This window comes from Glossina fuscipes, unplaced genomic scaffold (genome assembly GCF_014805625.2).
Source record: "Glossina fuscipes isolate IAEA_lab_2018 unplaced genomic scaffold, Yale_Gfus_2 42, whole genome shotgun sequence".
Classification (NCBI taxonomy): domain Eukaryota; kingdom Metazoa; phylum Arthropoda; class Insecta; order Diptera; family Glossinidae; genus Glossina; species Glossina fuscipes.
The window spans coordinates 3,274,674-3,299,972 of NW_023998426.1; the positions used below are offsets into that span (position 1 = coordinate 3,274,674).

At 34.4% G+C, this 25,299-nt stretch overlaps 1 protein-coding gene across 2 annotated transcripts; it reads right to left on the minus strand.

Moving 5' to 3' along the window:
* Positions 1-2,031: 2,031 nt before the first annotated feature.
* LOC119636890 (kelch domain-containing protein 10 homolog) lies at positions 2,032-5,016 on the minus strand. 2 transcript variants are annotated; one of them, XM_038032592.1, is made up of 5 exons: positions 4,879-5,016; positions 4,644-4,820; positions 4,043-4,497; positions 3,127-3,669; positions 2,033-3,053 (listed from the first exon to the last, which is right to left on the minus strand). In XM_038032592.1, the coding sequence occupies exons 2-5, from the start codon at positions 4,765-4,767 to the stop codon at positions 2,634-2,636; spliced, it is 1,542 nt and encodes a 513-aa protein (XP_037888520.1). In that variant the 5' UTR covers positions 4,768-4,820; positions 4,879-5,016; the 3' UTR covers positions 2,033-2,633. The 2 variants fall into 2 exon arrangements, with proteins under 2 accessions (XP_037888519.1, XP_037888520.1); XM_038032591.1 differs by having other exon boundaries at positions 2,032-3,053; positions 4,644-5,016.
* Between the last annotated feature and the right edge of the window lie 20,283 nt (positions 5,017-25,299).

Below are 25,299 nucleotides of genomic sequence, written 5' to 3' on the forward strand. Positions count from 1 at the left end.
TATTAGTGTAAAAAGAGACATTAAAAAAAAAATGGTCTTTTTTATTTATTTATGCGCTCCCGTCCTGTAATTTTTATAGCCTATCACAATACCGAATATGTTTGTCCTTCTATTTGTAAATGTAGACTACTTACTATTGCTTAATAACTACTAGTGTGTTTATTGCAATCTTCTTCATCTCAAGCAGGCGGCGAGAGGGCAATGTTGCGCAATTCTTCTTCTTCCTTTCAACGAGTGCCAAGATCTGACCACGTGATAACAAGGGTCTAATAAGACTTAAAATAATATCGATCAATTCAGAAAATGGTTCTAGATTCCAAGCTGGTCTGTCTGTGTCGCTTTTTTGCGCTCAATATTTTGATGAAATTTGTTACACTGGATCACCTTTTCGGCCACTTCTTATTAAAGGTTTTATTTTGAGTGATGCACCCTATGATGCACCATGCCCCCTTATTTCGTAGCAATTTACTGCTGTTTTATTGTGAACTTTACGGGATTTTTTTGCACTAACATCTTAAGTAAGCCTACAATCTATTTGTTAATTCCTTATCCAATATCTTGTACACTTTGTCAGTTAGAAACTTTACTCTATTGTCAATGTTTCGAAACTTTCACGCACTAAGTGGTCGTGGCAAATTTTCCACAAATTGTAGATTAATATCAGCCATAAATTTAAACTTATACCCTTTTGGCTATTGTAACGCATACGAATGACGCCCATTTTCGATTTTGATCTGTCTTTTCAACGGACATCAAGTTTGAGATGGTTGAAAACCATAAGCACGTTGGTCGCTTTTGCTCAGGTTATTTAGGTCAGTAGTTATCGTTGTACGTATTGTCCCTTAACCACGCTTGGTTGTAGTAGCTTATAACACACCATACACAGCTGGCCCCGTAAATGGGGAAGTTTTAATCCGCGTTATGGCTATTAAGGATTGAGAGATGCTGGATGTGCCTTTGAAAAAACAAATACAACAACAACATCATAACAGTAATATGTCGATGCAACAACATTACACCAATAATGTTGTTGCCAAGAACACGAAAAATAATATCAATGTTTTAATATAAGAAAAGGGGCAACAGAGAGAGAGAGAGAGAGGGCCGTCCAGTTAGGGCCAAATGTGACAGTTATGTCAAAACGGATGGAATAGAGACTTGGCACAACCGTCTAATAAACCCATTGTTCGTTAGATTTTATGATTTTTATGCCAGACCCGTTAGAATTAATTCTTCCTGCATTTGACAGTTTTTGTTGGCAAAGACCTGGACTTATTCAAAGTTTAAAGGACCATGGGAAGATATTGTACCGGCATAGGGCCCACCATTACATGCCCTATATAATCCCACAATTCATATGACTTTTTAACATAAGGTGTTATATGGGAACTGGTCCAATCTGAAGAATTTTCAATAACGATCGATCTAGATGTCAACTAAAAAATATCGGTGGACTAAATTTTATCAAAATATCTCCAAAATTGTGTCCTATAGGTTGAATACAAAGCTATATGACGGACAAACAAACTTAGACAAAGGTGAGTCTTTCTCAAAGCCTTACGACATCTACAGAAATTTAGTATATCCTTGCACCGCTGGTAGGTATTATCCACACATCACTTATGGTATTACGTAAACCTCAGAGATAGTATATTTAGTATATTTAGAGGGGCACCTTACAATTTTATTTCTTGAAGTACTCTTCAGACTTCTGGTGCTACGGTCGTTGGAAAATAGTGTCGTCAACATTCAATACTTTTGCGTTACAAGGGAAAGATATCTTAAAATGATGCATAGCTTACAGATATTGTGATCCGTTCTATATAATCTAAGAACCTTTGAGCAAAAGTTAAAACAACTGAGGATTTATATACTCATAAATTAACATAAATTTGCAGTTTTTATTTTAACTAATCAAAAATTTTTAAAGTAAGTCTTCCATTTGATTTTTACAATAACATTTTTCATCAATTTGCATTTAAATTATTTAACTATAAATTTTTAAATTTGATAATTAAAACATTATATTTTCGTTCGTATGTATAGCTTTTTGTAGTGTGAACGGAGTAATCAAAAGGAAAAAATAAACGTAATTTCATTTTATAAGTGTGACTGACGACGTCAGGAGACGAGGAATTAGCGATCCCAGTTATATAGCAATAATTTTTTTGCTTTGCCTTGTTGACGTTTTGTATTTGTTCTTGGCGGTTCTTTCTTGCCCTTTCATAAAGATTGAACCATAATATTTTTTAATCGTATAAATATTTTACCAAAATAAACTTTTTTTCATAATGTACACAAGAGCATTTGGACTTTACACTAGTTCTCGTCTAAATTTAACACCAATTTTGTTAATTAAACATAAAATAAAATATATATTTCTAAGTTTAAACGTAGGTATGTTAACATTGCCGCAATCAAAATTATCAGATCATTATTTAAGGACTTGGCTCCTTTCAAATTATACGTTAGAAATTAGACTCAATTCAGTTGAAATTTGATTTATCGTTAAAGCTTAGAAAAGCATTTGGCAACCACAAGGACTTTAATTAAAATTACAATTTAAACAATCAATAGTCTAACGTACTTCTTACAAATTATATTATTAGATGGGGTTTTTATTCATATTGGTTTTATTCGATTTGTGAACGCATCCGCTTAACAGTCACAATCAACGATTGCGATGATTCATCTGAAATGTGTTTACGCGGTCGTTTTTGTAATGGCAAGCGATTTACGAAACGTTCAGGTATGCCTATCTGCAGTAATTTCTCTCTATTGTAAATATGTAAATTATTATTGTAATATGTAATAGCATCCCAACAAATTTCACTCAATTTCGGTATAGTCATCCACATCTTAAAGAGACAATTTCGGCGGACTTCTTTTTCACTGTATTCGATGCCACCGAAGATATACATGCAACCGTTCCCAGCGTGAGCCGCTGAATGAAAATAAAGAGGTCGCGGCAAATGGGCCGTAACTATTTTACACCATTCTTTAGTTCGCAGATTCAGTTTCCATATATCATTAAAGTATGTCGAAAAATCACCCTGAAAGTATGAAAGGTATTTGCCGATCGATTGCTTTTTAATTTTTTTTTTTTTTTTTTGCTTCTGTTCTCACCTGCAAACCACCAGTTATAAAGGCTTCTATATCACCATTCGGTAAGGTATGTTGCACGCAGGAAAGACATTTACGTGGTTTCGGAAATCCATTTTCATAAAATCTTATCATCATTCGATCAGGAATTGTATCAAAATATTCCCAACGATTTGTTGTCAAATTAAAAGCAGGGATGCGTTGAAGGTCATAAACGGTATGCGAAGTGCCCCCGCCAAGCACATATATATAAGAGCCATCGTAGACTACTTCGTGCCTGTAACGACCTTCAGGATCGTCCCGCATATCGGGTCTGCATATATAGACATTTTCCCAAATCTTCGTATGTAAATTTAATCGGTAAACATCACAAGTATAATCAAAACCTGTCGTTCCTCCAATTGTGTAAAGATAATCATTATGTATAACAATGCCTGGACCATATTGAGCAGTCGGCAAATCTCCCGTTACTCCTAATCTCATCACCTGGGCGTTTTCACCAATGGTGTACACATAGCAATCATTTGAGCAAGTCTCACCGAACGGGTAACCAGTGCCTCCATGTGACTGTAAAAGGAAAGAAAATAGCTTTTATATTAAACCTTGTAAATACACGTTATCAGTTTGAACTAATAATTAAACGCTCAATATGGTTCGGGAGATTTGCCATATTTGTCTAACAAGAAAGAAGAGAGAAACGAGAAAGCGTGGACGTGTTCAATCCGTAAATATTATGCCTTTACCAATCGAGCACTCAGTGTAGCTTGATATTTGAATTCGCGATTTGGTAGATGCTTACCCACAGGGCCAGTCAGGCGGAAGATAAGGAAGGACTTCGACAAAACTTGCTTTTATATAGAGCGTTCAATATAAGGTTTGTATCATTTCATTAATAATGCATAAATGTCGATAAAAGATATTAAAATACTCGTACACTTACAATTAATACATTATTGTAAAGGACAAGAGCATTTGAGGCTAACTCTCTAGGCATATCAGAATTATCTGCATGTAGAAGTAATTTCCAACGATTTGTTGCAAAATTATACGCCCAAAGCTCTTGAAACAGCATGCACCCATCACGGCGTAGTACGTTAGGAACTCTGCTCGGATTGTAACCTCCCAGCGAATATAGAGTGGATTCTGACGCTATAATACGATGACCACTTCGTGCTGTTGGATATTCGCCAAATTCACATACAGCTTTATAATTGCATTTGAGAAGACGATGCGGCGTAAAAGTGTATGTCGGTTGTGTCTTAGATTGCTCAAAACAATCATGCAGTTGTTTTAAGATCCACGCGGCAATTTCCACTGTATTACTCCTAGTATTGTCCCGTTCTTCATCTTCGTCATTTTCCTCATTGACGCTTTCTTCGTCATCGCTACCATTGTCTGCAAACAGATATGATTTACGCTAATTTCATGTGAATTAATTAAAAAAAACAAAAAAAACAAAACACTCCGACCCGAACCTAACTTTTCGGTCGTATAGTACAGATTCAGCATTAAATTATCACCAATTTTAAAATTTTCATTACCATTGATAAGATCCATTGCGTCAAAAACTTCAATTTCTTCAATAAGTCTTTCGACTGGCGTTCCGGGTCGTGGCGCTATTTCCTGTTGCTGCGACACTTCTCCATCTTGCTCATCTTGCTCCATACTTGAGTTACGTCTAAAATAACTGCGATTTGCGAATGTGGCAACAAATGTTTCTAAATTATTTAACAGATTCAGCATAAAAATTATCACCAATTTTAAAATTTTCATTACAAGTGACAAGTGGATCTCCGATAAATGTGTTACGTTTTTTTCTATGAATACTAATCAGTTTACCGGAAAATTAAAAATTATAAACAATTGCAGTTGTTTTTTCAGTTTATTTTGCACAACGCAATAATGCGAACAGCTGATTGACAACTATTGGCGGCACTGCCAACTTTAATATTTTTTTTTAGATTTTAAAATAATATGCTAAATCAGAAATTTGAATCTTATTTGTGCAAATTGTGCAGTCTTTAAAAGAAATTTCTTGAAAGGCAAATTCGGCGTGACAACCAATATATCTGAAGCTAAATTGTTTAATATTTTTTTGGACTTTTACTAAAAATGAAAAGAAAAAGGCAGTGATTTTAATATAATTGGAATGTAATAAAAAAGTAAAATAGACCTTTCTTTTGTTGAAGAAAAACAATTTAACTCACATTGAATTAAAATTGTATTAATATTATCTGCTTTAGTGACCGAGTAGGCAAAGGACTAACAATACAATAATCATTGGTTTAAATCTCAAGAGCGGGAAAGTTTTCAATAGAGCCAATAACCACCGTTACTAGTGCCTAAAAACCTTGAATTTATTTCTACGGTTAACTTAAATGTAATAATAGGAATAATATTTTAAAATTCATTTAATATTGCCAAATAAAAGATGGGTATTGGGCAATTATCAAGTTTCTCAATTAGATGGAAATATTTTTAAAGAAACGTGTGAATTAGAAATTATAATTGCCTAAGAATCAATAGCTTTCTAAAAGCGAACAAAAACTTCGTAAACACAAGGTAGTCAGGGGTATTTTATTATAATATTAACATTAAAGATTTATTTTAGGCAATATTATTCTAGTTAGTGAATCTCTATTTAGCAGTGAATAATAAAGCAAATTTTTACTGGAACATCTTATATGCCCAACTTATTGAAAAATTCTATTACTGCCAGCGTCAAGTTTGAGCCAAATCAAGATTTTTGTTATTATTTCTATTATTAATATTTTGGAAGTTATGACCTACCGCTCTAGAAAATGAAACTGAATGTGGTCAAAGCCAAAAAGTAGTTCGGATTTCCTAATCGCTTGACTGTAAATATGGTAAAGAGGAATCGGGTAGGAAAATTATAATAAAATCAATTGTGATAGTTAAAGATACGGAATTGCAAACATTTTTTGTTTCGTTTTTAAAACTGAACGTGCACCTAAAAATAATTACACAGAGTACATACCATTTTCTTTTTCCTTGCACACAGGTAAACTCAATTTTGTATCAGGTTACAAAAGTAAGTAGTTTTACATCTCTGTGTTAAGAATTTTTATTATTTTTGTTTTGCCGTTAAGTTGGCAGCATTCTTACGCAAAGAAGAAATGTACTTCCTGTACTTGTCGCCACAACAGTTTTTAAAGTTGTATTCAATTATCTATTTACCTATGGAATTCAGCAACAAGGGAATAGCATCCCAACAAAAAAAAAGGAGCAATATCCATATGTAAACACACAAATAAGCAAAAAAAAAAAGCATGTACATATCTAGTACATAGGCGTACTTGTGACACATGTGGCTCCGAGTTAGGAGTGTACCATTAAATCGACGCAGACCTTTAAAAAAATTTGTAAGCCATAAGTAGACTATTCAGTTTATTAGCTCACAATAAACATCATTGAACAGTAAAAGAGATAACGGGAAGGTACGGATTTTAACAAGAGCTGATTTTGCCCTTTTAACAGGTGGAAATTCGACACTAAACTTTATATACCATTCAGATGTTCGCAAAACACGCTAGACGAATGGATCAGAGACAACCAAATAACAAACTAGCCCAACATTTTAAGCAAAATTCAAACTAGGAGATTATTAAGGACTTTTTATGTTGCTGTTATCAATAACAACAGTGGTAGCGCTGTTAATTAGCAACTAATTGGGTGCTTGCTCTTTCATTCTCATTATTTCTACGGGCAAAGTTTCTTGTCGTATTTGCACTACAGTAAACACATAATTTTTTATGTACGGAAAAATCGAGCAGCAAGCAAATATAATTTCTTTTTTTCCATGGTTTATTGAATTGATCTGAGCCTGTCTGTCCGTCAGTCCGTCTGATGTTGTGTATGTAAATTTATGGTCAAGCTACAATTCGCAATTCTTGAGATATTTTGATGAAATTTAGTACAGCGACGTGTTTTGGCTCAAGGACGAACTCTATTGAATTCGGTTCTTATTCTGAAAACTTACAGAAAAAAATTGCCATTTTCAAAATTTCTCGGAAAAAGTTTACACTTTTAAGTACTAAGTAGTAAGTACTAAGTAGTAGTATTTGGGCATTCTAAATTTGTACGACAACTTTGGACGGGTGCGGCAATTTTTTAACTCTCTCATATAACAAAAGCCCATACGACAAATTTCCAATACTTCATGATGAAAATTATATCATAATAGAAATTTAACAAAAAAAGAAAAATTATCAGCACCAAATTTGGATCATCTCGACCTATTTTTTGAATCCTACAGTAATAAGGATTTTCACTAAAATTGATTCTTTGTAGACCAGAAAAGTGTAAGTTTTAATATGTGGTGATAAAAATTAACCCTTAGCAGTAATTTCAAAAAAAAAAAAAAAGTAAGAAAATTAACTTCTGTCGGGATCGAATCTTTTGTACCCATCACCAGTGTGATGGATTCTTTCCGTTTTTGTGGATACTTGCTACAGCATCGACCATAGAACATTTATTCAAATTGCTGTAGTTTATGAGTAATGAGCAAAAAACCAACTTTTCATTTCCTTTGAAAAACAGAGGTGTTCTCAGTTTACGTGATGTGTTTGCTTTGACCGATTTGGCCCATTTTCAATACCAACTTGCGCGCAAGAACTTCCAATGTTTCTGTTAAATTTGATGTCGATAGTTTCATTTTTGCGGCCAGAAGAATGTTTACAACACACTTTACACAGACGGACAGAGGTACATGTTTCAATCGATTTAGAATTTGATGCTGATCAGGGATATATATACTTTGTGGGATATGTGATGCTTCCTTCTGCATCCCTCGATGATGGGTATAATAAGAATTGTGTTAGACAATGTTGTGTAGGGTATTTAAAGATCGGCGTTGCCCGACTATAATGTTCTTGGTTGTTTTGTGATGAAAACTTGCTCATAGTAGTAATTAGATAAAAAAAATTAAGTAGACCTATTCGGAACCCCATGGGTCTATTTCTTGGCCCAGCTTCATATAAGATGTCTCATGACTAGTAAGTCCTTCGGAAGAATATTTATATTTTAAGATGAATATTAATTCAAAGTAGTCTTTGAGCAAAAAAATGAACGGTGAATTTGGATCACATGGGTCTATTATTTTTGGACCTCAACATATATAGGCGTTGCCACTAAACGCAAACTCTTATATGGAGAGAATATGTAAACTTCCAATAGGTGGGCTTAAATGATAATTACAGCTTTGTGTGAAAACAATGTGTACTCTTTGGAGTATTATTATTAAAATGAGCGAATAACTGTACTCGACGAAGTGGTATGGGTAAGGGTATGTAATAGGCGGCGTTGCCCGACTATAATGTTCTTATTTGTTTTTTCATTACCTCATTACTGACTGAATATCTATAAAAAGACATTCTGCTCCTTTTGATAAATAAATTTGATGTTGTTGCTGTTTGTGCTTTAAAATAAAATAAACATTTGATACCCACCAGAATTCAAGAGGAATTCAAATTAAACTTTTAACTCTCTTTCTTGTATCACTCGTCTTCAAATCATTTCACATATGGTATAAAGATACAAAAGAAATGTTTTAGAGAATCGACACACATACGTATGGGAGACGTGTGAGTGAGTGCAAATTGGTCATGGCATGCTTTATGACCATTTATGACTTACAACTTACAAACTTTTGTAACCCCTAAGGGAATATTGACCGTATTCATGTTTTTTTAGATACAAAGTAGCAAATTGTGATGTTATAGTGTGTGTGCCTCAATGAAAAGGTCTTTAACAAGATGATAATTTGAACATCAATCCCAAGTGTAACATAATTCATTCTTATGGAAAATCTGTATTTTATAACTAAATTTTCTTTCCTTTGACGAAAGCGCTCAACCAAAAAAAAAAAACAACTCGTTAATTGAAGATAATTTGAAGATAACATGCTGGAAATACGATAACATCTTATAACTGGAACGATATATTCCCTATAAAATGTATTTTCCTATGTTTCGGAATGAATTTTCCATTTAAAATAAGATTCTTATCTGCTTTGAAATAATTTTTATGTTCATCACCCAGAAGTAAACTTCAGCGACCACATAAGGTATATATATTCTTGATCAGCATTAAATTGTGAGTCGATTTAAGCATATCCGTCTACATAATATCTGTTGTCAACGTGCTCCAGGCGGCAAGAATGATTTCAAATTTGGCAAAAACATTGGAAGCTCCTGCACGTAGCTTGGCATTCAAAATGGGCTAAATCGGTCGAAAAACGCACCTACAGTATTACGTAAAGCGACGACACCTTTGTTTTTCAAAAGGAATAAAAAATTGGTTCTATGCTCAGTACCCATAAACTACAGCAGACAAATCTATACAAGTTTGAACTTATATTCTATGGGCGATACTGTAGTACCTACATAAAAGGAGAAAAATTTACCACGCCTCCCCAATATCATAACATACCCAAACCTAATTCCATTTTCCAATCCTTTATAACTCGTAAAAAGGAGATTTAAAAGCCCCATAAAGTATAGAAACACTTGGTCAATTTCAAATTTTGAATGCAACTAAGCATGTTCGTGTGCTCGTCTATCCGTCTGCCCATCTGCCCAAGTATTTGTGGTAAAGATTCTCCCATTCGCAAAAATGAAGATTTCGTCTACGAATTTGGAAAATAACTCGTAAATGTCCTAAGCCGGCCTATGCATATAAATATCCACTTTTTCGACAGTATACAGTTTAAAAATTTATTTCTTCTTCTTTTTGTTATTCTAATAACGCGGTCACGACCGACTGAAATTTTCTTTGTTGTTTTTTATTTATTTCAGAAATCATACCAGGGATTACGGGTATCAGAAAGGATTATCAGCAGATAGACAAAGCTTCCACACGATTGAACGGAAAGTGGAGCTATCTGAGATTGCAGACTAGTGGAAATCAAGTGAAACTGTTGGGCCACGGCATACGTGAAAACGGTTCGGATCGGAATAGTTTTTCGACTATTCTCCATATAATGCCTTAGTTCGGATAACTGTAGGATGGGTTGTAATGTTGTAGGTGTATTTTTATATTGTAAGTGGAATGCGATGTTTTTACTTCTTCTGCTTTTATTTTTTTAGAATCAGATTTGTGTTGACTATGCTGCGCGCCCTTTCGATCATACATGTCTCGCAAGAATGTCTTCCGTATTGCTAATTTTTAATAGTTTTCAAGAGCAATTTTGTTTTTTTTTCATGTTCAAATATACCGTTAACCACGTTCTCAATACGGTTTCTACCACGCAAAAAGAAATTTGCAAAAAAATCTCTTTTATTAGGGTGTCACTTGCGGTGCTTTTTGCTTTTCTTATAATAAACTTGTAACTAAGATACTGTAATCGATGCGATGATCCAAATTTAAATGTGCTTGTGTGTTTGTTTGCTTATTTTAAAAGAGGTTTAATAAAAAATGCTTTTATGCCAATCGACCTCTGCCACGACTTATGAAATCTTAAAATGAGATATTTTTCGCAATAGCTTTTTTTCAATTTCTCTTTTCTGCATTAATTGTGTATTTTTCATTATTTACTAAAGCCGAATAAAAAGTCAAGTGTCTGCAAATCGCAAATTTTGACATAGTCGCGCCTTACCATTTTCCAGTGCAGTCGGTTGCGCGTATAGAAGCATGGACGAAGAAATGTTTAGCAATAAAATTAAAGAAATTTATCTATAAAGATAATAAAAAAAAAAAAAACAAACCCATATTGCATGTAATAAAATTAAGATAAAAGATAAAATATTTCCGAAAATCTAAGTCTAAAGCACTTATTTGGGTAGTGTTGGGGAGGAAAAGAGAAAAATTAAATTAAATTAAATTTATATTTTTATTAAATAAATAAATACCAGTTTGTTACCCATTTAGCTACTCTGCTCAACCACAAGCATTCAATCTAATACGTATATGTATATGTATGTATACGGCATAGAATATTATTTTCTATACCAACATTTTTATGCATACGCAAAACATCATACAATCTATGTAGGTCTGTCTGTATAGTTTCAGTGTTAGATTCTGTTTTTAAAAACGTTTGAGAATAACTTTGAATTAAATTTCTCAAAATAAGTCTTTTTTATCCGGTTTATGTTTCTCTCTTTTTTTTTTTTTTGTTTTTCCTTTTTTTTTAATATCGTTTATATGATCCCAACATCGTTTGGTATATCGTATTTTCTGTTAGATTTTCATATCTTTGCTTACAACCGCTATCGTGAGGCATGTTTGCACATATATCTACGTGTATAAGCATGTAAAAGTGGTGATTGCAAACATATTTGTAGTTTTGTGGCTTCTTGTTTTCCATCTGGTATACACTATAGGTTTCTGCTTCACAACACATTCAGCCTGGAAGTACAGAATAATATAAACTTTGATGCTGAATATGTAACATTGAGAAATGAGCTTAAGAACTGTCGATCCTAGTCTGCTTTATCAGGTATTCTATGGATTATCGATGACTCGCTGGGTGCAATTTGATCTGACTTTTTATTTATTTAGTTTTTTTTAGCTTAAGTAAATTATCAGACGAATTCAATCGTTTCTTAGAAATAAATCTTATGCTAAGTGTTATTAATACACGGAAAGGAAAAGTTGAAAAGTTTAGGTCAGATTCTCTTCCAAGTTTATGGGCGATATCTCAATTTGTGCAACGAAAGAACGGACCGACATGCATAGGTCCGTTCCGAATTTGAATTTTTTATACTTGGTGGAGTTTTTGAAGCTTGCTTGAGGGTTTTGAAAAAAAAAATTAAGACGCATTATAAAATTGATTAGGTATGGCCGATTTCTTCCATTTTTGTAGAGGAACTACAGCATCACCCATAAAATATAAGTTCAAATTTTTGCAGCTTTATCTCATCTCTTTACGTAGGACTGTAGGCGTGTTCTTCGACCAGTTTGGCCCATTTTCAATGCTAGCCTGCGTATAAGAACTGCCAATGTTTCTGCCAAATTTAAAGTCGACAGCTTAATTTTTGTGGTCAGGAGAAAGTTTGCAATACATATTACACAGGCGTACAGACGGACATTTTAAAATCGTTTCAGGATTTGATGATGAAAAATGCACATGCCTTGTGGAGCCTCTGAAGCGACCTTCAAACGCTTCGACAAAATGAATGTACCCCTCATTCTTCTTTAGCCCGCGCAAATCCGGGGTGGGGATGAATACCTAAGTTATTGCAAACATGCAAAAGCTTGGTAACCGATAACAGTGAAATAAATGGAGTTAAATTTTCGATTTGTACGAAGGTGTCAAGGTTAGAAGATACGACGTAGGCAAAGCGAGAGGCATTTGCGAAAGTTGACTTGATAAAATTTAAAGATTCCATTATTGAGATTAGATTGTAAATTTCTACAAAGGGTTCTTAAAGAATTGAAAAGCTCGTAATTACATTTACATTGATTAAACTTTGTGTAAATGAAGCTCGTAGAGAAAAGCTTTGGCAAATTGCAGCTTATCTCACTAAGTAACGTTGGCGAATCGATAGCACCATTTATTAGCATAATTAAGAGGGAAATACCAAGGATAAATCTACGTCTCTCCAGTGACGGTAAGGCTAACAAAAGCAATCTATTTTCATAAGCAGGCAAAGATAGAAGCGAGTCCCAACACAAATTCCTGAGGGCAAATAGCAGGAATTGCTTTCGAACGGATTCTGTTGAATCTACACAGCGCTACAGGAACAGATGCATACCCGAATAATGGTCTATCTATCCGTCTACGTGTTAACCATTCTCCTGGGCGGAGAAATAAAGGTATTAACCTCAAATGTACCAAAAACATTTGAAGTTCTTGTGCGCAGGTTGGCACTAAAAATAGGTTAAATCGCTCAAGGTCATTGCAACATAAACTAAGAACACCTCCGCTTTTTAAAGTTCTCGCCCTTTGACTCATAAACTGTGATAGACAGATGATAAAAATTTCTATATGTATTCTACAAAAACGGCAATAAGCAGTCACGCCCGCCCTACGCTATAGCGTATGAAAATTTCATTCTTTGGTTTTCTTCAGCATTTACTATGATAAAGCTCATAGGTATAAAAGATTCGCTGAGCCCATATATAATTTTCTTACTTGTTTTTTTTTTTTTTTTGCAAACAAGTCACTTAGCGTATGTCACCCATAGGTGCAACAAGTCATTTATCGTACGTCACCCATAGGTGCAAATACTGTGAAAAACTCAGGAGAATAATTTTCGTTTTATTTTGGTTCATTGCTTTTTTATGTGTGATATATCTCCGGTGATCAATTTAATGATTTTTTTTTTCAAATTTCATACCGCGTACTTTTGCGTCTATGTATTCCCGCTAAAAATTGACACTTATTGCTTATGTTCCCTTATTGTCTGCAAAATCAACGCGAAAAAGTACACTGTTGCATAATGAATGTTACGTTCGGTCTAAATTTCGTGCGTCAACAAGCAAATTTATGATTAACCCAATCGACCTGCAGAGCTTAGTATTCGTAATGAAATTGAAAAATTCGGGACAAATGTTAAGAATGCACAACGATCAGGCGATATAACTTCATTGGACCTTTTTTAATTTGAGGTTATGTATGCAAGGCAACGGTTTATTCCAACATACAGCAAAATTCTCCGAGATCCTAAAATCAACATTATACACTACTATTCGTGAAATAAGGGGCAGATTTATGTGTTCTGCTAGAATTGAATTTTTACAAAAATCCAGAGATATTCATTTAACTGCAATCAAAGAATGTTCGTATTGATACCTTTAAGCGTTTGTCCGTCCGCCCAACTATGTGTGTGAGGTAGGATGTGGTAAACAAACTCTCGTTCTCACAAATGCTGAAGATACTGAAGAATTTGAAAATGACTTAAATGATCAAAAGCCACGCCTAGAATGAAATGAAAATTCCTTACCACCGTTTTTTTTCTCGTAACTATAGTAGATGGACGTTGTAAATATCCATTTGTGTTCTAAAAAAATTGACAAACTTGGCCACGCCCATCCATTATTATATGCAGTATGCAAAGTAAGTTTTTTCAGTTTTTATGATAACATCAACGGATATAAAAGATTCGGTTACAGCCGAATATAATTTTTTTTCGCTTGTTTTTATTTCGAATTGAAAACAAACGCTTCTCATTTGATCAACACATATGTATTTACTTGTTTATTTATATATATATATAGATATATATATATTATGGAACGGGTTTAATATATTTAAGTAGCAACCATTTATGTATTCATTTCATTGAGATAGGATAACGTATTCGAAACCGTCGTAGAAGAGTCAGTTATAACATCAATGTATTTCAATTTGTTTCTAAATAAAATAAAAACTGGAGTTGTCGTATATGCTTTAAATTTACAACTTTATATGCTCAGCCAACTGCAATTTGCGGTATTGAGGATGAAATATTATTTTTGCTTAGATGAGAGTTGTATGGTTATTGGTTTGTTTGCTGCACCACAAATAGCTTTAATTGGAAAACCTTTGCCTCAACAAAATGCATGCAAGCGATTCTGCAAATTTTTAAGTGAAAGTAAACTGAATATATATATATATATATATATATATATATATATCGGCTAAGCTTATCAAATTATATTTAACTTATATACGTTTAGAGAAGAGTGTTATTCCTTCTGTTATCTTTTGTTTATCAAGCTTTGTGAAGATCCATAAATCACAACTAAAATCACACAATTATTGTAACTAAAATGTGATCTGTTACAATGAGAATTAAAGCCGGGCAAGACGAATTGTCAATGGAATAGTTACCCACTATTTTTGCTTTTTTATGTGTTCTTCAAGACTTTTTGATTAAAAATTAAACTCATGTTTTTACATGGCTAAATAATGAGATGTAGGCCGACCTGGAACACTTCCCAGTGCGAGCTTCTGGCCATTGACTTTAAGTAGATCTGGTGTTTCAAGCGTAAGTTGATTGTTCTACCAGCTGGTACCATCGGCTCACGATCCATTATGTCGACAATGTATTTTGATGAACAACGTCTTAAAGATATCGTATCACTAAACAAGGCACTCACATTAAGTCACACATCGCTTGTTACCTCACCGGCCTATTCGCCTGATTTAGCTTTGTATTACTTCTGGGTATTCTTGCAATTCTAAACAAAATTTTATTTCGATTGAAGACCTCATCGAAAGATGATGAATGCAGTATTGCAGTAAATACTGATTTTATTGGCATGGGTTGTAAGACAGATGGCAGTTGTTGATCTTTTATAATGAAGGAGAAATGTCGCTTATTAAATAGTGTGGCGACGGACATGCTAGTTACATGGGCTCTTCTGTCTTTTGATCGCAGTGTTATAAAATACAAAGAAATACTGAAAGTCCGAGGTCTGTTTGCTAATTTCTTAAAAGTATTTTTTCGTTGTAAGCCGAATGAGGATGGACTGGCTATGTTACATTGATTTTACTTTACGGAAAATGGCATTCTCTCGAGCGGCGAACGAGAATTCAAGAACATTTAAATGCTCTGAAGATCGGACATCGCCTAGTTTAAAGCATCTTTGTTGTGAACTACTAAATAAACGATGAATCTAGTGATATTTATTTTCCTTGGTAAATGTTATATAGTGAGCCATTTCGATCAATTGTCAATGTCATATTCCATACACCATTCTAGTGGCTATTTTACATTTTTCAGCTGAGAAGCATTACTTGATAAAGAATGTTATGAACTTACAGTTCATGAATATCAAAAGATTTATTCCACCTTCAAAAACATATTTTTTTCTTTCCATAGCTCTTCTCATTTGCTATATGTACCTAATAAACTTCTCTGGATACGAATCACTTAGAGTGACTGATAAAGCCAATTAATAAAAACCTGTCACATAACATTGTACTGCATTCTCTCTGTCTTTTTGATTAACTCCCATAAATATGCAAAAAAAAAAATATTTGCCATACAAAGCCTAAAAAAGGAAAATTTGGGTGTGTGTGTGTGTTCAGCTTAGTTTGTATGTTACTTAAATGACATTTCAAAACATTTCCATAACAGATTTCGAAACTAGTTTTTGCGGTTGCTTTTATAGGTGTTATGCTCGTACATATCTACATTTCATCTTTTCCCCCCATTTTCTGTTCATGTTATTGGTGTCGTTAGACAGTGTGTTGGTGTTTTTGTTATTTCAATTTCAAGACAAAAATTTTACTGTTTTATTGCGATATACATACATACAAAGGAGAATACATGTAAAGTTGCAAAGTTTATATCTACTAGGAGGGCGGAAAGAGGAAGAGAGTGATATATAAGTATGCGGTGTCAGTATACAATTGTCGACATGGCATGTAGTCTTCATAATCATCGTTGTGTTGATACATTTGCTAAAGAAATTTTGTGGTTTTTCTATCTCCATGAAATGTTGGGCATTCAAGAGTCGCTGCGCGACAAATTTTCATTTTATTCTTGATTTTTTTTTTCAAGTGAGCTGCTGATATGAGGAATTTTTCGATTATCTTGTCTATTTTATGTTAAAAATGAAAAAAAAAGAAAAAAACACCATTCTAATGCCTATAAAATGAAGGCACTTTTCAGCGGCAAATGTATGTAAGCACGTGCTGTGAATATTAAATTCATGTTCAAAATTTAAAAATAATAAATGATAAAGTAAATAAGAAGGAAGAACCGACAATTTCATACAATCTTTAATATTTACATCAACATTATAGTGGGACGCGATCCGCTATTACATCTGCCTTTGTTCGCTAAACCAGTTCTCAAAATAAGGCAATATCTGGGAAATTGTCGAAAAACGCGGTCCGACACCAACCATTTGTAATAGCGTTCGTCCTTGAGCCAAAATACCTGATGGCATCAAAATATCTCGAAAAATTGTGGTCTGAAAGTTAAGCACAAGCAAAACAAGACAGTCCGACAAGCTCAGATCGATTCAGGAATCGATGAAAGGTGGATTTCAAGCACTTCGTGATGTTGCGTACACACGCACCAGTTTAATGCACCTCGTTGCTACGAGTGATGTAGGGTGAAGCAAACACAAATAATGGTTAGTTGTTATGTATGATTTATCTCGTTTTTGGATTGGTTATGCCATCTAATAAAGCAGTGCAAACATTGACTTAGACGGCATCTGATTGCCGAGAAAATGAATGAAATGCCACTCAGAAGTGAGCGACGTGCAAATTATCACGAACAACGTCAAGCGTCCAAATGTTTTTTACGAGCATTGGGTATGTAAATATGAAATCGGAATTTGCATATAGCGGCGCAATTAGTCGCCTGCCCATTACGGCTATTTGGTCCTAATACCACGTGTAAAGCACGTAACATAGAGTGAAGACCTATGTTAGTGGGAGAAAGCTCCACGTTTGCGTGCTAACATGATCTAAGTCGATATAATGTACCTGAGTTGATTTCTATCTATATCCCTCTAATGATAAACAAACCTAAATTGATGCCGATCGATATAAAGTGTGAAAAAGTACTAGCAGAGGAAAGACATAACCCTAGCCTCTGTGTGGCCATTCGTTGAAATGAAAGAGTCTCATATAATTAAAGCTTAGTCTAAAGTTTGTACGTTGAGCACAATACACCCAGAAATTGGAAGGCAATACTTCAACTTTTCATATAAAAGAATGTTGCATATCATACTGACAATGCTAAGCTCTAGATGAATAGTTTTAATGGCTTAATAGAGGTTTTTATGCATTCACTATACACACGGACTGGAAATCGTATACACACGAACTTGAAATGTTAGATAAGCTATTTAGACTACGAACCGTCACTAAGGCAAAAATACCTTCACATTTTCAAACAGTGTAAGATTCCAAGTTGACTGACTTTTGTATATTTTTGCGGTTCATTCGCATCGCTTATAATCGCAAGCATCGGGATATAAGACTGAATTTTCGCCCGTTCGTTCTTCTACAGAAAAGAGAAAACAAAAAATTAAAAAACAAAGTGATCTACGCAATAGACAACAATAATCTGTCTGTACAAATATCTGTCAGGATCGTTTTGTATTGGCGGCTCCTCTTGCTTTGATAAAGCCTACAATGCATTTGCCAATAACGTTTGGAAAGTATATTTTTCATTTCCGCTGCCCCATCCATGCTGCATAATTTTCAGACTATCACTAACTCGGCACATTTTAGGATAGAGATTGTGATGTGATATACTTTTCCCAATGATTTCATCGCCAAAGGTTAAAGCGCCTATTTATTTGTCCAAAACGTCTGCAAGAGTCAGAAAAAAGCTGCAGCGAACTTATAAAGCGTACCATACCCATGACCTCTACAAGGAGAAACAACTCCGCTCTCTACCGTTGCCCTAAAAAAAACTAAAAAACGAAAAGGGCTAAATTTTCATATTCTATAAAATTGAAGGGGCGCGGCTGATTTTTTCTATTTTAAGAATAAAAAAAGAAATTTATAGGGCGCAAGTGTTGTACTCTATGAGTGACAAGCAAAAAACCTGTGGCAGTTATATCCATGTTCTTTCACGTATCTGGGCCATTTTTAAAATCTTTTAGAAATTTTTAGGCGATATTTTCCATTTTTACAAATGGGTTGAATAGGGTTTTGGACGGGTTTCCGAATTAGTAATAAATTCATCGCAAGGATATGCGTCTGTCCCTCTGTGAAATATCTGCGATAAACTCGAATTTTAGTCGCAAAAACGGGATATCGGGTTTAAAATTTTCCAAAAAGATTCGAAATACTTGTAGGAAGAGTTAAACTTAAAACGGACCGAATCGGTCAAAGTAAACGCCTGCAATACCATATAAAGGAAAAATACTTTTGTTTTCCCAAGGAAAGAAAAATTGGGTTTTTTGCTCTATACTCATCAAATACACCAAGTAAAACGAAATAAGTTCGCCCGAGCGAGTGCGATCCTGCTTTACCTGTACAAAAAAATGGAAGAAATTATTCCCATTCCCTGCAATGTGTTATCCAAATTTCATGTTTTGTGCAATGGTTTGATTTTTTTTTGACTGTTGAGATAAAACTGGCGAGGTATAGCAGATTCGAATTCACAGCTGGCTACAATTTATTTATTTGTTTCTTTTATCTATTCATTTACTTTTATATTTAGGAATTTCGATTTGTTTACTCATTTATTTATTCATTAATGTATTTGTTTATTTAATTATTTATCACGTAATAATATATTTATTTACTTGTTTTTTCTTTCATTATTTATTACATTATATTATACTTTTTGTGATTTTATTTAAATAAATATATTAATTTATATATAATTTAAATTATATATGTAATTTTATTTATTCTATTTGCATCACATGATGTATAAAGGATAACAATAATAATATTGGTGATATCATCCAAATTTTGTTTTTGTGTGTGTGGTTTTGTATTCATCCACGGAGGGGGACGATACACTCACTTCGTCATTTGCAATATCCAGGAGGAGGCTTCAGAGACGCTAGAGTGTAAATATGTTCCTTGAGCAGTAGCAAATTTGGGTCCGTCTTTCCATCTGTCTGTTTGTCTGCCTGTATGTCTGTCTGTGTAAAGTCTTTAGGAAGCAAAGGTCCCACGATCAGAATATCCGTATCGAAATTTTAAAAAGGGGGAAATCGCCGAATGTGGCCCACCTATCATAAACTGCTAACATTTGTGTTTTCGCGGTTTTTTATTAACTATTCACTAATTACAACGGAAACGCTATAAACATTTCTATGTATACTTTTAAAAAAATGGAAAAAATTAGCCACGCCCACTTAATGTAATAGAGCACCGAACTTTACTTTTTATACCCCACAGCAATTATTGTACAAAGGTACATTAAAATTGTGCGGATGTGTACAACATCCAGAAAGAGTTGAGATAGATCCATTTTTCATTATTCTGATTAGCTCTGAATCACTTTCGCTTGAATCGATTTAAGTCTGTCTTTCCTTCCCCCTTGCTTTCTAATCTTCAGCTTACAACTCGCACTTTTTGAGATACTTTGATGATACTTGGTACGTAGAGATGTCTCGTGCGAAGGGCAACTTTTTCCGTCACTTTCCATACAAGGCCCTACTTCGAAAAGATGTGGGTATACTCATTTTTCATAATGTTTGCAACATTCAAAAGACGACTTCAGAGACCCTATAAAGTTTATGTATTTATGATCAGCGTGAAACTCTGAATCGATCAAGCAATGCCTGTCCGTCTGTGTGATTGTATGTGCATGTGTGGTGTGTATTGTTGATCCTTCCCTGGTCGCAAAAATGAATATACTGATCTAAAATTTCGAAGAAACATTGGAAGCTTCTGCAAGCAGATTGATATTGAAAAACGCTCCAAATTGCTGAGAGTACACACCAGCCCCCAGTTTAATATGTATGGCATCACAACGAGGGTGATTAGTTTTTTCGTCACAACACCATCGATGTGAGTATCAAACACTTGAAGAGTAGAATGCGACAAGCTAAGTGTATTAATTCGAAATGAATTATGGTGAACACCACCGTTCGTTCAACTTTTCTTAACCTCTTTTCCTTTTAGTGAACTAAAAGACGAAAAATAACTTTTATCCTATTCAGTTTTTTGTGGTCCTAAATAAAAGCGTGAGGTGGTAAAGGTTTTAATGATGGTGGGTATGCGAGATTCGGCCTAAGCCAAATATAGCTTTCCTGCCCGTTTTAATATAAAGAAGGAAATGAGTTTGCGGTAAAAAGCAAGATATCCCATGAAAAGTGACAAGAATTCCTTAACTCAACAACTAGAACAGTGCAAGGATAAAAGCGGTTAAATTTTCACTGCAAACACACACAAACGCTTAGATTTGTAACAATCTTTATAAGCTGCTTTCTCTTTCCCAGTTTCTTTCGAAGGTACGTAATGATGACATAATATAGTATGAAATATATTACAACAAAGATATTCTAATTGCTGGCATTCCGTTTTTCATTAGACCTCACGTATATGAGTTGTTTGACAAGTAAATTATTTGAAATTTTTATGTTTCCTAATGAATTCATTAATAAGGACATGGGATAAAGTATATTTTCTTGTTCTTGTTAAAGGGAGAAAAAGGATCAGAGAGAGTGGAATTAAAAGACTTTATCATCATTTAACCCTTATAGATGGTATTGCAGTGGTCCCTCCAATTTTATAAGCCCTGAGGGATACTGTAGTAGGACGATGTTTAATATGTGCTTCTATTAGCTGAATAAAATATTCAAAAAGTGTGATTTCTCCTCTCCTTTTAAAGATTACTTTGTTTGAAGGGACCTTTCCGAAAGAAGAAAATAAAAGCTGGGAAAAATTTTCGTCTCAAGTATAGTCACGCTCACCGCTTAGTCAAGTAATTAGGAAGCGCGGCTATTAAGTTGGCATACCCGGTTCAATTTCCAATTACGGTGGACTATACTTAAATTACGGTTCGCTTCTGGTCGTAGTTATAGTGACTGCTCGGTCGATAAAAGCATAATAGCAAGGAACAATGTCGATAGAATACGACGGTGTGTTAGAAAATTCCATTTCAGTGCTTACAAGTCCAAGTTTGGCTGGCACAGTATCATACCCTTGAGCAGCGTCGTGTAACTACTCATCAGATTCCCGTCGCCGTTCAAACAAGTCAATTGTAGTCCTCCTAATGATATCATTAGACTTTGAAAAAATAATAGTAATAAATTACATCCCATTGAGCCCCTTATGAAATGCAGCCTACATACATATGGAGAGTCGGAGAGTAGTTGCTTTCGATCCTCATTGACGATTCGATCTGAAACAGTATTACATTTTTAACTTTTAATGCCCAGGTTGCAGGTCAGAAATATCTCCTGGCTTTTAGATTGCGGCCACTCCATATCTCTTTCTCTCCTTTATTGCTTCAGGATCATCATCATGTTACATGTATGGCAGACATCTCTTAAACGGCTCGTCATATTAAAAAAAATAAGAAAAAACCGAGATTTCATTTACATATCACTTTACGCTTTACACCCGTTATTGATCAAGTTATTAATTTTGCTTTCAACATTAAAGGGCAACATTTTATATATGGAAATTAAGGTTGTCTTTATCATAGCTACCGCCTATTTTCGCCTTTTCCACAAACCACGCTTTCACGTTTAATAATTCGTTTTTTTTTTCTTTTGTAATTTGAAAAGAAATCTTACTACAGATAAATATCCTACATAATGATTTTTCAAAATAAGTCATTGTATGGGACAATTTCGAAAAAATGATCCGATCCGAATAATTTTCAATAGCCTTCGCCTTTGGATCAAAATACATCGGTGTACGCAATTTCATCAACATATATCCGAAATAGGAGCCTATTGGTTAAACGCCAGAGTACGGAAGGGATAGACGGACAGACGAACAGAGGGGCCTGAATTCAGATTCGAAAAGCAATTCTGAATCGATCGGCCTGATAAAAGGCGAGTCTATCTCAAGTCCTTTTGGCTGCTGCATACATCCACATGCATTTATCCTACCTATCATGCCACAAGTGGCGTAGCGTATAATAATTGCGATACGGACGAGTTAACGCATGTTAACTATGATTGCTTTTTGCTGCTCAATCGATAGATTGTAAACAAACGCAAATAAATGCAAATAAATATGTAAATGAAAGAAAAAAAAAACTACTACGGATTAACCGAACGAATCAATGAGGTTAAAAAATAATTGAAAGAATTTTTATTTCACTTTTTTAAAGGATACCTCGCTTCATGAATATGCAACAAAATATCTAAAAAAGGGCATAATTTTTTTGTTAATTAAAAGCGCGTCAGTTAGTTTCAAACGAATAAATTTGCATCGAATTTTTTGATCGTTCGAATATTGGCAACAAATTTTTGCTACTTTTTTTTATTTTTACTATTATTTTTTAACTTTTTTTTTTCTATCAAACCTCTAACATGTCTTGAACCATTTTTATAAGGCCCTGGCTCCGGTTACTATTAAAGAGCTTTTAAGAAATTAAGTTAAGCATATATTAATGATGAGTGTTTTTTCTATATTTCACTGCCGAGGGATGAGAGCTGTTTATGTTATCATTTTATCAAAACGTTTGCAATCTCGAGATGAAAGCTTCAGAGACTCCATAGCGTAATTATATTTTTAATGCATGTCCGTTTGCCCGGTTAACTATCCGCCCGTTCGGTTGTCCGTCCGTCTGTCCCTTTATTCATCTACATGTTTGTCCCTCTGTCCGCATGTCTATCTCCTCCAATTAAATGCATCGGTTTCAAATTTGGTGGAAAGATAGGCAGCTCTTGCTTAGAGGTGAAATGGGCCAAGCCCTGCAACCTAAAGCAAGAACACATCTACTCTCTAGGTTTTTTAGGCCATTGCTTATATCATAATATACGCACAATAAAGATTTCCACGTACGTCCTAAATGAATCTGTATAGGGGTAGGGCGCGTTTTACTTAAACGGCAGCCACTTTGCCTTCCTTGCCATTAAATCAAATTTTAAATTAATGTATCTTTGAGATAAACAAAAACTTCAATTTTTTGGATTTAAAATGGCAATAAGAGAGGAAGAGTGGACAATCTTCCTAGTCATCGTCGGTTTATTAGGATTTATTCAACTGCAATTTTATTACTCCCAAGTATCAAAAACCAATTGTGACTATCGTTGTCTATTCTAACTACATTTTCAAAGTTATTACAATGAATTCGGTAAAAAGATTTCATTCCATCGAAAGAAATAAGTGTAGGTCAGTGAGTTTTGCCTGAATGAAAATATCCGGCAGCTTATAAGGTTATTAACCTGATGGGATTATCCGCAAAATACTTATTAAAATTTGTTATCTTATCATTGTTCAGCAGAGTTTCACGCTACGAATATAACCAAAATTTCTTTTTTTTTTCTTTTTCTTTTTCTATTTCTTATCTTTTCCCAAACATTTTGTTTGCACACGACAAACATGCACATAGATACCGTAGCAATGAAATGCTTTAAAAACAAGTCATGAACAGAGATATTTATTTACCTACAGAACACCTACACGTTAGGCTATTTCTCTATATACTCTATGCACTTTAAACATTTCACGAAATGTAGCGAAAAGTTTCACAAACTATTTAATATAAAAAATTTATATTTTGTAATAAAAACTTTGCCTTCCTTGCTTCAAAATGCACTTAATTTATTGTAAAATGCATATACATATCGATCGAGGGGGGTCAAGGTAATTAATTTCATTTAAAAACAAAGCCTAACACAAACCATCTATATGTACATGTGCATGTGTGTGTACGCTTGTTTAGCCACTTGTGTCGTGGTTTTATGTTACAAAAAAATACATATATTTTTTTTTTTTTTTTAGTTAAAATATTTCATTTTGCTGGAGACTTAATGAAATATGAGGCGTTTTATTAGTAAGTGATTTAAAAGCAATTTTTTTATTTTTTATTTTGAAATATTTTATGTTTACTTTCAAATGAGTTGAAAAAAAGTATTAGCAAACCTGCTGGCTTTACGTGCTACACGCCCACTATGGCAGAAGGATAGATTAGTGGTGTGAGTGATTACTCCTCAACTAAGGGCGAAATTATACAAATTGTATTAGAAAATCATTTAATTCTGGCTGTCAGAGTTTCGAGTTATCAAGAATCAGTGGCAATATGGCAGACGAACGAAGACTTCAATGCTAGTCTCACCCTGTCTATTTCTGAGATAATAATAGCGATTGCTGTTGCGCGACGAGGCCGTCAAGTCTTTGTTTGCTTTCCTCGATCTGAGTGTGACGGACCGACTGGGGGCGCAGGGAGCCGCATGGAGCTCTTTTAGTCTTGCTAGAGACTTCTTCTCTTTCTGGTTTGGTGGCGTGGTGGATATTCATCTTCAGGTTTCTTCACATTGCTGATGTTCGAATTCGTAGTGAGCTTTGGCTTACCGTTGCACATGTTAAATGGAATGGATGGAGATACAGTGCGAACATTACATCCATGCGAGTAGTATAGACTGATTCTATTTTCCGCACTGTCATCTGCGGATTTTCCATCTCACTGCGAGTTTTTAAGTCTGATAGGACTTATTAAGTCGAACCAGAGACTTTAATTGCCTCGGCCTTCTTTTATTTTTTTCCTTTTACTTTTGGTGCTAGAAACTGCAAAAGCAATTCTCCAGCTTTTGGGCCGGCGGAAAGAACGGCCCTTTGCGTGACGTTCGCAGTGGCTGCTAATGGTCCAAATCACGAGAAGAGTTTATTTACTTGTTCGGAATTGGTTTTTC